Source organism: Drosophila grimshawi, unplaced genomic scaffold (assembly GCF_018153295.1).
Source record: "Drosophila grimshawi isolate 15287-2541.00 unplaced genomic scaffold, ASM1815329v1 contig_44, whole genome shotgun sequence".
Classification (NCBI taxonomy): domain Eukaryota; kingdom Metazoa; phylum Arthropoda; class Insecta; order Diptera; family Drosophilidae; genus Drosophila; species Drosophila grimshawi.
In genome coordinates this window covers 17134914-17148195 of record NW_025063240.1, presented here as the reverse complement: position 1 = coordinate 17148195, position 13282 = coordinate 17134914, and the positions used below count along the sequence as shown (strand labels likewise).

General features: G+C 42.2%; 5 protein-coding genes across 5 annotated transcripts; 2 read left to right on the top strand and 3 right to left on the bottom strand.

Annotated features, from left to right (window-relative positions):
* Positions 1-517: 517 nt before the first annotated feature.
* Positions 518-2567, bottom strand: LOC6570415 (cytosol aminopeptidase). The gene is made up of 2 exons (XM_001996612.3): positions 850-2567; positions 518-794 (listed from the first exon to the last, which is right to left on the bottom strand). The coding sequence occupies exons 1-2, from the start codon at positions 2347-2349 to the stop codon at positions 654-656; spliced, it is 1641 nt and encodes a 546-aa protein (XP_001996648.1). The 5' UTR covers positions 2350-2567; the 3' UTR covers positions 518-653.
* Positions 2568-2804: 237 nt separating this feature from the next.
* On the bottom strand, positions 2805-7598 carry LOC6557074. Its single transcript, XM_001983860.3, is given in 6 exon segments — positions 2805-4083; positions 4139-4334; positions 4391-4595; positions 4904-5065; positions 6135-6461; positions 7362-7598. Coding segments are annotated over 5 exon segments (1488 nt in total). The 5' UTR covers positions 6327-6461; positions 7362-7598; the 3' UTR covers positions 2805-3350.
* A 599-nt stretch (positions 7599-8197) lies between these two features.
* LOC6557090 (LETM1 domain-containing protein 1) lies at positions 8198-10037 on the top strand. Its single transcript, XM_001983861.2, has 4 exons — positions 8198-8505; positions 8580-9203; positions 9260-9548; positions 9614-10037. Exons 1-4 carry the CDS (start codon positions 8375-8377, stop codon positions 9950-9952), a joined length of 1383 nt encoding a protein of 460 aa, XP_001983897.1. The 5' UTR covers positions 8198-8374; the 3' UTR covers positions 9953-10037.
* Positions 10038-10129: 92 nt separating this feature from the next.
* On the bottom strand, positions 10130-11603 carry LOC6556616 (60S ribosomal protein L14). The gene is made up of 5 exons (XM_001983862.3): positions 11579-11603; positions 11447-11523; positions 11058-11159; positions 10611-10805; positions 10130-10408 (listed from the first exon to the last, which is right to left on the bottom strand). Exons 1-5 carry the CDS (start codon positions 11601-11603, stop codon positions 10223-10225), a joined length of 585 nt encoding a protein of 194 aa, XP_001983898.2. The 3' UTR covers positions 10130-10222.
* A 274-nt stretch (positions 11604-11877) lies between these two features.
* On the top strand, positions 11878-13079 carry LOC6557079 (negative elongation factor E). The gene is made up of 4 exons (XM_001983863.3): positions 11878-12035; positions 12109-12629; positions 12689-12855; positions 12919-13079. The coding sequence occupies exons 1-4, from the start codon at positions 11955-11957 to the stop codon at positions 12993-12995; spliced, it is 846 nt and encodes a 281-aa protein (XP_001983899.1). The 5' UTR covers positions 11878-11954; the 3' UTR covers positions 12996-13079.
* Positions 13080-13282: the final 203 nt, after the last annotated feature.

Below are 13282 nucleotides of genomic sequence, written 5' to 3'. Positions count from 1 at the left end.
GGAGTCAGTTAATATCAGCACGGGTCTAAACAAAATGTTTCACACAGGACACATCGAGATCAGCAACGATATTAGAGAGTTATGAGCAATTTTCTGTTTTGAAGAAATCTATTTATTTCAGCTATTTGAAGGACTTTCTTGATGTCCATTGTTTTATTCGAGTCGACAGGCCAAGGAAATGTTTACATGCTTAAATGCAAATCAATAGAATGCTTTCCAGCGAGTTAAAAATGATCTGTCGAGACCCTTAAAGATATATGAGCAATTCTTTAAAGGTTTTCGAGGGGCATTGTGCCTTAGAATCGGTGCTTTAGTACAAACTCTATCGAACTGTATTCAAAGAATATGGGGTAATCTATGAATCGCTACTCTTAGAAGAGACAACGTTAATCAGTCTGCCTAAGAATTCAGAACACATGGAATATAAATGTGCACATTTTCAATGCTTTCTTCTTAAGTACAAATCAATAAACAAAATGCAAGGATATTTACAATTTAAAATTTTATTGAGCTTCAATGAGATTTTTTTTTACACGAAGTTGTACATTTAATTTGCATTAACAGGAAACCCTACAATAATAAAACGTTAAACCAAATTAGTCCTGAAATATTTTTTTCTGTCCCTCGTCTCTAATTAACATTGCATACAAATTTTATTTTCCCATTTTTGGCGCAGTGTCCTTGCAAATGGTCTGCGCAATGAATTCAATGAGGGTTCTGGTAGGACGTCCAGCCATTCCACGCCTGAGATATTCGAAGTCAACTCCATTGGTTACCATAACATTGGTGGCATCCTAAATTCAAAATGTATTAATAAAAGTCGTCAGTCAATGCTTTGAATGAACTTACAATGTGCATCCATTGGCCACACGGCACAAATTCGCGGAGGAAGGCAGCTGCCTTGCAAGGACGTCCACCACGAGCAATACCGTAGTTCTGAACATCGCTGCGTTCTCCGGCGCGAACTGCCTTGCTGTAGTAGTTCCACAATGGGAAACGCCAGACACGATCTCCAGTGTGCATGCTCGCGTGCTTTATCTGTTGCCAGAGGATCTCTGAATTGGTGAAGATACCACAGGCAGCCTCGTCCAAGGCCTGACGCATATAGCCGGAACAGGTGCCAATGTCAATGATGCACTTGGGACAGAAGTTCTGACCGTACAGCAACGCATCAGCTAGAACCAGGACATCTTCGTGGTCAGTACACTGGACCTCAATGGTCTTTCCATTCATAGACTTGACCATGTCGCCAGGACGGAATGAGTTGCAACCAATAACGTTCTCGCAAAGTGGAATGAGACCGCGAATGTTGACTGGTAATCGGAGTCCCGCCACTGCTCGACAGGTGGCTACCACAACAGCAGCTCCGGTCATGTCGCCACGCATGTGGTAAAGCTCTCCGCGCTTCTTGAGACACAAGCCACCAGCATCAAATGTTATTCCTTGGCCGACGAGGACTATGGGACGTTCCTCGGCACACGTGCCATAGTAGCTCAGTTCCAGGAAAATGGGTGGCTCACAGGATGCCTTGCCTACCGCAAGGAAAGCATGCATCGACTGACTCTCTGCCCAGCCCTCAACTTTGACCTCAACATTGACGCCTGACTTACACAGAACTTCGACGACATTCTGTGCAAATGCCGTGGGAGTCAGCAGATTGGAAGGCATCTCTTGTAGCTGCCGGGTTAAGTTCTGTGCAGCCGCTTTCTGAAGACCAATGCGCCATCCCTCAATGTCACAGGTCTCGTCCTTGAGAGCGTACAAATCGATAGTAGGCACGGAAATGCGAGTCTTCGGATCACGCATTTCCTGATAGGCCCAAATTCCCAAAGCTGCTCCTTCAGCGGCAGATTCCGCATGGCCGCAGTTCTCAACCTCAATACGATCGGTATCAAGTTCAGCAAGAACCTGACAAGCCTTTGCCACGGAGCGACGAATGGCCTCCTTCTGCTCATCGAGAACCTCATAGGGATTGTATCCCAAGCATTCCTTGCCCAGGCCAACAACGGCAACAACAGAGTAGTAAGGAATGCGCTCGGGCTCAATGGCAAACAAGAGGCGGGCCTCGCCACGCTTAGGCATGGGCCCCGACATGCGGAGCACCTCGATCAGGCGACCATTGGTCTTCTGGACATTGTAGCGCCAGCCGGCGTGTGTCAGAATACCTGCATCATTCTTGTCCTCCTCATCTGCATAGACACCGATAATCAGTCCACGGGAGGGCTGATCGGCGCAGATGTCCATTTGCTGCAGCATCAGCATCTGGTTAATGGCTTGCGACGCGTATTCCCGACATAGTTGGGGTTTCTTGGCGATGCAAAAGGCGAACCGGCGCGTTAATCCGAACATCTCGAAAGGTGGGAACAGATTTCACGATTTAATAATATCACTTGAGTTTTAGTATTTTTTTTTTTTTCTAAATATTTTTCACTTATAATACAAAAATCTATTTTATGTAACAATTGAAAAACACATGAATTTTAGAAAAACTAGAAATTTTAACAGATATATACTTTACGACACGTGAGAATGAACTGAATAACTTATTTGGTTTGGCGTTCAGATATCAGGGGGTCGAATTCCAAATGCCTACTTTGTACGATTTTCGAATGAATACATTTTAAATTCAGTAGTTAAAGCTTTTAAATTCTCTTTATTGAATAGTAAAATTTTAAAATTACTTAAGCATTTTGATTTTTTTTATTATTCTAAGCATTTGCTTTTATTTCTGTAATAGCTTTTTAAATACTTAATAAGGTACAATGTTTTTATTCATTTAATAATACTGTTTTAAATATTGAGAGAGTTTCGGCAAGTGTAAAATAAAATAGCTTATAGACCGACTACTATTTATCTAAAATATAACTAGTTTCTTGTACTTTTGAGTTCATATCGACTATGAAAGAAAATAAAAAATAAAATAAATAAAACTTTGGATATGTATTTGTTTAAATATCGCTCGAGCTTGGCTACATAACTTTATTTGTTGTAGGTGGGGCGTGTTTTTCATACATAGAATTTGTGTAGTTGATAAGAAAACATTTTCATACAGTAGTTAAATAAATTTCTCACTAATAAAAAGAGAGGCTTATTAATTTTGAAAGAGTGTAATTTGAGCATCGAATATCCAATTAATAAAATGCAGCGTTCTCATGTTTTGTAAGTAGTTGTTTTCTTTTCACTTTTTTTGGCACATATTTTTTAGCGCTCGCCTGGGTAAGATAACTTCAGCACATCGATAAAGGGGTATATTTAAATATCTCCAACACACTTAAGCACATTTAGAGCTATTTTAAGAAAACTATATAAATTGGTTTTCACCACAACAACAACAAAGCTTAAAGTGACAATCACAATATTGTAGTCACAGTCACCGGCATTCCCTCGGCATTTATGGAATGCTCGGTTTCTGTCTGCACACGATTAACAAAACTCTCCACGCTATTGACCTTGCTCAGATCGATGGGTGGTATATCCTCATCATAGTCGGAGGCCAGCTCCTCCTCCGCCAGGTAGCTGCACTTCAGTGCAGGTTTACTGTGCGGCTCATCCGTTTCCAAATCGACAGCATGTGGAGCTGCCTGAAAATAGTGTATCTTGGCCTTGGAGCCAGACTGACCCGCACAATATATAATGCCATCATCCGTATCGTCATCACCGTAATTGCCATAGCCCGCCTCGCACTGATAAGGATTCGACTTGACGTTGACATTGCGACAACTGCCGCCACAGTTATGATGTCGCTCCGCCAGGCCACCATAGTCTCCATAGCACTGACCCTTATGCTGGTGGTGCGTTTGACTCGACGACGGATGCGTGTGGGTGTGGGGATGCGTCTGCACTTGTTGACCCACTCCTGCAGTCGCGCTGCTGGAGTGAGCCACTGACTGCTATATGTGCGAGTGAGAGTGCGCAACGGACAGCGAGTACGGACTGGTGTCCTTGTGCAGTCGCATCGTATCATAAATGGGAAACTCGCAGCACAGAATGAACTTAAGAGCGCCTGGCACCTCCTCATAGACAGCCGGCGGCACCGGTATCAGTGGTGACGTTGACGCCTTGTACTTGCGATACTCCATTTGGCTAAAATGAAGATGGCTTATGTAATTGCCAGTAAATAGAAATTTCGCATACTCACTTTTTATACTTCTCATCGGCGCTGCGTTCTCGCAACGGAATTCCAGACATAAATAATATGATCAGTGTGATAAAGATGGGGGATGCAATTGCAACCCACTCAAAGCCACTGATCACATTTAGCGATATGACAAAAATACCCCACCAGACGACAACCTCGCCAAAGTAATTCGGATGCCGCGACAGACCCCAAAGCCCTTAAAGGAAAATAATGATTTCAATAAGTATTTAACCGGTTTCTTTTCCGACTTACCATCATTACAAAATTTGCCATGATTCGCTGGATCCATGCGAAAGGAAAACTTCTGCAAGTCCGCATAGGTCTCGGCCAGCAGTCCGACAATAAACATACCAGTGCCGGTAGAGTCCAGAGTCGTCATCCCCTTGACCGCCTGTGGCAGCGAGTGACGAGAGTTGATAATTATGACAGGCAGCGACACGATGTACACCCAAACAGCCTGAAATAGCACAGACAGATATAATTGTATTCAAATGAAATGTAGACTGTCAACTGAACTGTGCATGCCAACAAGTGGTGGCAATCAAATCAGATACAGAACAGACATTGAAGCACAGCCAAATGTGCCCACACACTCATGCCAGTGTCATGTTTGTGGCATGTTCAACGGTTGTTTAATTATTGCCTGAGCAGCCCACAAAATCGTTTGTAGCTGTATTGAGATTTTCATATGAATTATTCAACACCTCTTGTCCAATGTCAAGCTATGGCATATTCATTGATTAGTGGACTATAATTGGAACTCACCTGAAAAGTCCAAAACACTGCATAGCGTATAATGTTACTTCGCGTATCCTCGAACTGCTTGTCCCGGCCCAGTTTAATGATTCGATATAGCAAATAGCCAGAGAGCCTTACGCCCCATAGGCACACAAATACAGTTACCATTAGCTGTCGACTTTCATAGGCCTGAAAAGAAATAATGGATAAGCTAAATCAACAAGAACGAACAGAATATTAAGCGAATCCAAAAAAGCAATATCCAGAAAACATAAACCTGAGGCAATTTCATTACATACTTGTTTGTTCACTAATTGCTCTGCGAACTTAACTTTTATTTTTGCAAACTGCCACCAGCTGCAATAAAATATAATACTCGGTAGACCTACTGCTATTTTATTTCTATTTTCTCTCTTTTTATGTCGATTTGCGGTTGCCCTTTTTTCACCAAAGTTACGGTGATGGTCGTCCATCGGCCATTCTGCAGCATTCTGCTGACCTAGGTAGTGGTTTATGGTACAGCTTTCATTGCTTGATAAATGAGTGGAGACTCTCAGAGGTATCACGGCACTTTATATATTTATTACGCCACAAATGCCAGGTGGCTCATAAAAACTGCAGAGCTGCCTTCAAATGAGTTCAATTAACTATGAATAGCCTAGACTCATGAGAATATGATGAATAGTGCTTGAATGATTCTTTATTTTATTTATAAGCACTTAATTGACATTGTTTAGAGTTAAGTATCTCATCTTGGATTACAATATTGTGAGCTGTTACATGTGTTACTTAGTTAACCACACTAATGGCCCGCGTGGCAAACAATTTAGCAGACAGGATGACAAACAACTGGCCAAAGGGCCATGGTCGCGGCTGCCAGACAAGGTCATGTAGCTAACGTGCAAAACAACAATAATAACAACAAACAACAACAACAAAAACAACTGCAAAATGTGGGCCTGCTGGGTGTAACCTTTGTTGTGTGTCAGTGAGCACGGCAACTGCAGATGCTGTCCCTCTCCACCATCCACTCTGCATCCCAGTGCTCAGTGTGTGTATTTGTGTGTGTGTGTGTGTGTGAGCTTGCTTGTGGAAAATTCGCTTTTCAATGTCAGTAACTATGGCCGACAAATCCCCCATCTACATGCTGCACTCTGCCATCATCTGCAGGTATAATTCAATGGACTTCGCTTAAGGAATTTGCGCCATTTAATTTATAGCATGTGTTTCAAAAATTAACAACCACCCACTCACTTACCTTCGATGGGCGGTCAACTTGCCCCAGAAAAAAGGTCAGCAGCGCGATGACAATGAAATTGACACCACCGGCAAAGTCCGACAATTTGTCCAAGTGAAGCAGAGCGTTCAAAAGGAAGAACAATAGCTGCATGCTGGTGACCACAATGGCGCTTATGGCATAATGATTTAAGCCGAGTACGTTAATGGCCATCTTAACAGATTGCCTTTATATATTTGTATATGCTTCGATGAAGCCGTTTTTTAGCTGCTCCAGCTATCACATCAATCTCTTCTCTTTCCTCTGCTCATCCTGTCGCGGCTTACATTTCGCACTAAGGTATTTTTGCTATAAAGTGCAGTAAAATAATTATTATTTAGTGATTGAATTGTATTTGGTATTCCATTCATTCGTCGAATAGAATCTTAGCTAAAGGATAAACACAGAGTTACCCTCCTGCATTATGCCACAAATTATGGTACTTTTAGCACCTGTGCATGCATTCATTAAAACGACACCGGAGGCGTCAAACTGTAAGCACCTTTAAACTTAAGCAGCTACTGCTTTAAGTACAGGTGCACATGCACAGTTTTGTTTTTAGTTTGTTTTTGCATTGCAGAGTAGTTTGTGTGCGGAGAACTCGTTTGGCTCGTGTTTAGGTGATTTTTGCCTCAAGACATTGACATGGTGCCAGGAGAGCATGTGCTTATGTCCTTGCTCAAATAGTTTCACAAACTTTTACCTCGTTGAACAGACACTTTGGCATAGTTTGTATTCGTGTCGCTATCAGCTCCTTGCTTTCAAGTTTATGAATTTTAAATATCTTTACAAGTTCAAATGGAATTTAGAGTCTAGTTATTTATTGAACTTGAAGTAAAACTTGGGCTCTATATTAGCAAGTAGAAATCAGGTATCCTTATGCAAGCAGCCTATCAGTTTCAATCACTTTAAGGATGGCTCATAGAGCACGCATGTAAAGGTATACAATTTACACAATTTAATTTGTTCAGAGGGCATCAACGAGACCGCTTGAGATATTTATAGCCATTGATTGTTGCTATTTGTATGAGGCTCGCTTAGAAAAGCGATGCCAAGTTTACCTTTGAGTTAGCTTGAATTGCAAGGCAAACAGACAAGCAAACAAATGTATGAAGTTCTCTGGCACGCGCTGCGGCTATATAAAAATGTTACCACAAGTAAATAATGTAACTGAAACTTTTTGTACATTACAAAAAAAATAAAACTAACACAACATTTGGACAACAGCCACAGATGAGACTGCAACAGTTAAGAGAACTGCTTACAACAGCAGGCCTTTAAAAAAAACACCCACGCATTCGGGAAGGACATTAAAGGATGCCTTGACTGTTCAATTTGCTGGCTCTGTTTGCACAAGTGAAAGTTTGTTGGACACGCGCTTAGCTTCTTACTTATATTTCATTTTGAAGGTCCTTACACGAATACACCTACTCATACATACACGCACACGTGCGTAGGACTCGCGCGTCAAAAAATGTTTAATACCTATACACATCTGAGGCACATTTCCGTTTCCGTTTCCGCGTACACTATTACTGTTAATAAATTAAATTAAACACTAGCAAACTAAACTGACTGTTGTTGATTAAAAGCAGTTTCGTCGCACTTTGCTTAATTTGTTTTTAGCACGAGGGAAAATCAAGCGTAGACATTTCTGATAACACTATCTGCATTGAAAGCGTGCAAACAACTGACGCCAAAAGCATTTACGGGTAAACTGAAGGATAAAAGACCAAAGACCAACAGCCTGCGGAATCAAATGATTGAGGTGGTGTCATGCGCAAACCCATTTTAGAGTTCTCTAAGCGACCTGTGACGACATGCTAGCTAATTTTAAATTTGCGCGCTAAGGCAACAACAATATTCAAAATGCCTTAATATTTAATAGTGTTTATTAATTTTACTAATCTGTTATCTTTTCGATATCGCAGCAACTTTTTAATTATTTTCAATCGCGCCAATATGAATTAGGCAACAAAATGTTGCCAAGTGGCAGCGCTGAAATTGGGACGTATCGGCAACATGTGCCTGAACATATGTAGCAACACAAAGTGCAATTGTGAGCGGCGTGAAGTTGGCAGCGGCCGCTGACCTGAAGAAGCAGAAAACTTAAAGATTACAATAATTAAGTGAAACAATTTAGACTGGCTCCTGCATCGGAGTTGCAGTCGTTGCGTAATTACGCAGGCTTGTGTGTGTAAAGGGTTAAGCTTATCGGCAGCATGGCGTTGGCATTGAGAGTGGCATATTTAGCGCACGCCAGTGGCACTTGGAACAGATGGCCCCAGGAGCGCCGTCGCCTGGTGCGATTGGCCAGCAGCAACTCCATCTTCAGCTCGAAGCTGAAGGGCTGGTAAGTAGTGTGGTGCCAGCACATGACACGCCTCAATTACCGACCGGCATTAAAAACTCATTTACAACAAACAGCGATAGCATGCCGAAATTGAATTACAGCACACAAGAGCAACCGAATGCAGAGAAACAAACACAAACACAGCCAAAACCAATACCAATACCAACGATTCCGCCACAGATCAAGCGAAATGTAGCCAGCGAAATAACCAGCGTGGGCAAAGTCCTCTACGAGGCTGGCTGGGACGAGAAAAAGGCGAAGGAACAGAAAACTGGAATTGCCACGAACGAAAAATCAACCTCTGAGCAAAAGGCTGAGGAGCCACAGAAGACGAAGCGTGAGCAGATACGCGACAATATGCAGTCGAAGCGGGAACAGATGCGCGACAATATGCAGGATTACATATTTACGCGATACTTCAACTATGTAAAAAACTATGACAAAGTTCTCGAAAAGAACTTTCCCAAAGCCATGCAGCTTTATCGAGCGTTTTTCGTTGGGGTCAAGGACTTCTTTGCGGATATGAAGCGCTTCCTCAAAGTGGCGCGCATTGCCAACGATTCGCCGCAGGGAATCCGGGCGTTGAATCGCCAAGAGCTCGAATTGTATATGCAAATGCCTCGCGACATGATGAAGGTAGCGCCTGCATTGATTGGCTGCTCTCTGCCAATGGTGGGATATGCGTTCTTTCCACTCGTGTGAGTCAAGCTTTTAAGCAAGCTAAGTAATCCAATAATTAAGCCTTATTCTTTAGATTTTGGTATCCACGCATATTTCTCACACCGCACTTCTGGACACCGGATCAGCGCATCGATTTCCAGAGTTACTACATGAAGCGTCGGCTGCAGTGCAACAAGTCCGTGCTTCGCTGCCTTCAAGCTAAGCTCAAGTCTACTGCCGGACATCAAAATCATGCCGATTTCCAGTGCATCCTGGGACAGCTGGGCAGCGGCACACATCCCACACCTGAGGCTCTAATTGCTGTCAAAGACATCTTCGCCGAGGGACCCTACTCACTGCTGGGCATGTCGCGGAAGCACATCGTATGCGCATTCGCTTCCAACTTCCCTTTATGTTTGAGCTGAAAATTGTTACTTGTTCCTTGCAGAAATGTCTAGTCAACATGCACGGACTGCCCAGTAGCCTGTTCAAACGGCATCGCCTGCACGAGCACGCATTCCTAGTGCATTACATGGACATGGCCATTACGCGTGAAGGTGGCGTCCACAATCTGAACACGTCGGCGTTGCGCTACTCTTGCAATCTTCGCGGTCTCAACTCGGATAACCTAAACAACGAGCAGATGATCGAATGGCTGCGTAACTGGGTCAAGGTGTCCACGTCAATACAAGCCCAGCATATCACTCTCTTTCTGCATCTGCCTATTCTGCTGGGCTACAATCATCCCAACAACTGGAAGACCATCTACTGCAAGGAAGACTCCTAAATTGGTGCTATTTTAAGTGTGTAAAGACTTGTTTTGCAAACTGAAATTTTGTTTTTAAAAAGCAAATAAAACTGTTAAAGCCAAAGAGCAAAAAGTTATATTCTCGTGTACCGCACGATAAATTATAGCATAATAGATAGCTATAATTTCACCCAGAGAGTAAACAAATGAGTTGCGTGTGTTTTTCCTAAAAATAACACTTCTTTTATTTGCTCCTTTGTGTTGGATGTTCATCAAGCAGTTACTTTCGTTAAATGTTTTTGTGTGTATTTACTTCTTGGGCTTCTTGGCCTTCTCGGCACGCAGACGCTCACGACGATCCTTCTTGAGGATGCGTGGGGTGCCATCGGACTTGGTGCGCTTCTTCAGTGTGTTGAAGGCGATGGTCAGCAGCTTGTTGCGCTGACGCTTGGCATAGCGCAGCTTGAAGCGATCAAAATCATTCAATTGCGAGCGCTGCAATAAATAAATTTCAATTCCGATTAGTCAACACAAACATAACAGTTTTTAAACAGCTCAATTTATAGCTGGTTTCAGTTAAAAAAAAAGCTAGCTTCATGTATGTATCAGCCGGCAATTCCTATCAAGAACTTTCAATTATCATCATGTGCAGCAAAGCTGGATATTTTCCATTTTACGTTTATTTTTTCATACACACCTTGCAGATGTTCTGTGCCTTGACGGACCAGGGGCTGACCTTCCACTGTGCCTTCAGGTCACTGTCCACCCAGGCCTTGCGAACAATGCGCGTGGCCGCGGTGTAGGGGAACTTAATGCGGTATTTGGTCAGATGCAGATTGTTCAATCTGTACTCCTGACGTGGAACACCGGTCAATGGCCCATCAACCAATACCTGCAATTTATGAATATCAAATATGTTAATTGTTTGTATCTTTTACTTTTATCAGTAAAGCAGCAACCATTGTGTATATCGATCGCTTTCAAGCAATGCAGTGTACTTTCAGTAAAATTAAACTAGCTTCATTTATGTGTCAGTTGGCACTTCCTATCAAGAAGACAAATTATCATCATGTGCAGCTGCAGTTGCTTTTAGGAGTAGCACACAACTTGTTGCTGTTGCTGCTGCATAGGTGGAGCTACTTACTCTGTTTTGGTCGATGACATCGACGATGGCCACTAGGCGACCCTTCAGGGGACCTGCCGACGCCTTGGCGATACGACCAGTTTGTACGAATCTCTCGAAAGGCTGCAAGCACACATTTCAAAAACTTATGTAAAAATAAATTCAGTTCACATTGACAGCGCGCTGCTTGGTTGCCTGCTAACTGAAACCAACAGCTCAGCACCACGTGAAATGTTTCGAATGCATTTTATGCATACACAACCGCAATTTCAATGATTTTTTCTGTTAGCAGGAACTTTACGCGCTGTCCTCTAAGATTTTAGGCAATGCTTCATTCAGTGTGCGCACTTGCAACCATTTTAATTTCACATTTTTCATCCAAATGCGAAAAATACTTTGTAGACTCTTACCATGACGCTAACCGGAAAGAAAGAGAAGGAACGAAAAAATTTTGACAGCTCAGTGTCAACATGGCGAAAAGTGTGCACTGCACAGGGTTGCAATTAAAGCGCGTTTTCCAACACTGTTATTGTATTCTTAACACATCCAAATAAAGTTTAATGTCATATTACATTATAATGTAATACATGGCAGTCCTTAAGTTCAATAATGTAATTTCAAGCAAGCAGCAAAATTACATTTGTTTGCTTCAACAGAACTGGTAAGCTGCTTACCACAGCAAATATTATGCCACAAAACAAGGTAATAGCAATGTGATGTTAACTTACATAGAAAAATTAACAGAAATAACTCATTTCTTTAATCTGGCAACATCAGAATGTTAGCATGCATGCCGCAATAAATATATAATTTCATTGATCTGGCAATACTAAAGTGTAGTGATCTGGCATCTTTGAGGAATTGTGTTGAAATATATATAATATTTACCAAACAAACTATAAAAAATTAAAAACAAGAATGGTGTACATACACTTTCCAAATAACCTGACTGAGGAGGAACAGATGCTGCAAGCGAAATATCAAAAATTGAAGAAAAAGGTGCATATCTTAAACAAAATGCGCTGCTTCCACTAGTGATAGTTTTGCAAATCTTTTCTCTTTTTGTTAACAGAAAAAGGCTCTGCAAGCCCACAAAGCGCCCAAACAGGAGCCGGAGAGCGTACTTACGTTGAAGCGTCCCACGGATGCGCGTGATGCGCGGGAAGTGGCACGCAAGCTGATTAAAAGTGGTGCCATTCCAGCGATACAAAAACAACAAACCAAACAGGATCAGACATCATTCAAACGGCCCAAGGGGCAGGAGCGAGCCAAACGCTCCACATCCGAGACTACCGTGGCTGCCTACCAACCATTCTCGTCCACCCAAAACGATGTCGCTCAGGAGACAATAATCAGCGAAATCATAAAAGAGGAGCCACGACGTCAGAATTTGTATCAGCATTTTGCCACGGAACGCGATCGCGAGGAACGGGGCCTAACGGAAAAGGTGACACTAGATGCCACACAGCCGGAAAAGCCACGTGCGGGAAATACGATCTTCGTATCGGGCAATAAGGTTACGGAGGAGTTCCTCAAGAAAACATTCAACGATTACGGCACCATAGTCAACGTTTCCATGGAAATCGAAAAGAGGTGCGTCTGAGTGTGATTTGTTACTTAATATGTGAGTAATATCTTGAAATGCTTTACAGTCGAGGATTTGTTTCGTTTGCCAAGCCGGAATCAGCAGATCGTGCTATTGCTGAAATGCATGGCAAGAGCATCAATAGTATAGTTCTGCAAGTACAGCTGGCGCGTCGCCAGCCACAAATTGAGCCCATTAACGATGCCTCATCCTCAGCAGTTTGGTCCTCAATTGGTAAGCAGTAGAAATATGTAAATGTAACTTGGATTTCATTTCCAATTTCTCCTATGCTTGCAGCGGCCAGCAAATCGCAGAAGGGCAGCCACAAAGACCAGCGACAAATGGTCCAATATAATGATGATTTCCTAATGTAATTCAGTAATCTAATTTTATTTCCTCATCATTTCATCCTTCCCCGATCTTATCAAACAAAAAGTCATCATATTTAAATAGTTTTTTTGTTGTTTTGTTTATTGAAAATACGCATCTATAAGTATATATAATGTACTTACATATGTTCACCTTCTGTGCTAAGTACTCGCGATTCAAATTAAATACCTCTAATAAAAGAACGTTTTGTATGAAATTCATGATAGATAAAACAATTCATCTTTTATATAAACGATATGCCTAGGTGAGGTCTAAAAAAGACAACAATCGA

Coding starts and splice junctions, on each gene's coding strand:
- LOC6570415 (XM_001996612.3), bottom strand. CDS start 2,349: ATGTTCGGATTAACGCGCCGGTTCGCCTTTTGCATCGCCAAGAAACCC. Junction 795..849: donor GTGGCCAATGGATGCACATT/GTAAGTTCATTC, acceptor TTTTGAATTTAG/GATGCCACCAATGTTATGGT.
- LOC6557090 (XM_001983861.2), top strand. CDS start 8,375: ATGGCGTTGGCATTGAGAGTGGCATATTTAGCGCACGCCAGTGGCACT. Junction 9,204..9,259: donor TATGCGTTCTTTCCACTCGT/GTGAGTCAAGCT, acceptor CTTATTCTTTAG/ATTTTGGTATCCACGCATAT. Junction 9,549..9,613: donor GCATGTCGCGGAAGCACATC/GTATGCGCATTC, acceptor TGTTCCTTGCAG/AAATGTCTAGTCAACATGCA.
- LOC6556616 (XM_001983862.3), bottom strand. CDS start 11,603: ATGACATTAAACTTTATTTGGATGT. Junction 11,524..11,578: donor ATTAAACTTTATTTGGATGT/GTTAAGAATACA, acceptor AACCCTGTGCAG/TGCACACTTTTCGCCATGTT. Junction 11,160..11,446: donor TCTTTCCGGTTAGCGTCATG/GTAAGAGTCTAC, acceptor GTGTGCTTGCAG/CCTTTCGAGAGATTCGTACA.
- LOC6557079 (XM_001983863.3), top strand. CDS start 11,955: ATGGTGTACATACACTTTCCAAATAACCTGACTGAGGAGGAACAGATG. Junction 12,036..12,108: donor ATCAAAAATTGAAGAAAAAG/GTGCATATCTTA, acceptor TTTTGTTAACAG/AAAAAGGCTCTGCAAGCCCA. Junction 12,856..12,918: donor AGCAGTTTGGTCCTCAATTG/GTAAGCAGTAGA, acceptor CTATGCTTGCAG/CGGCCAGCAAATCGCAGAAG.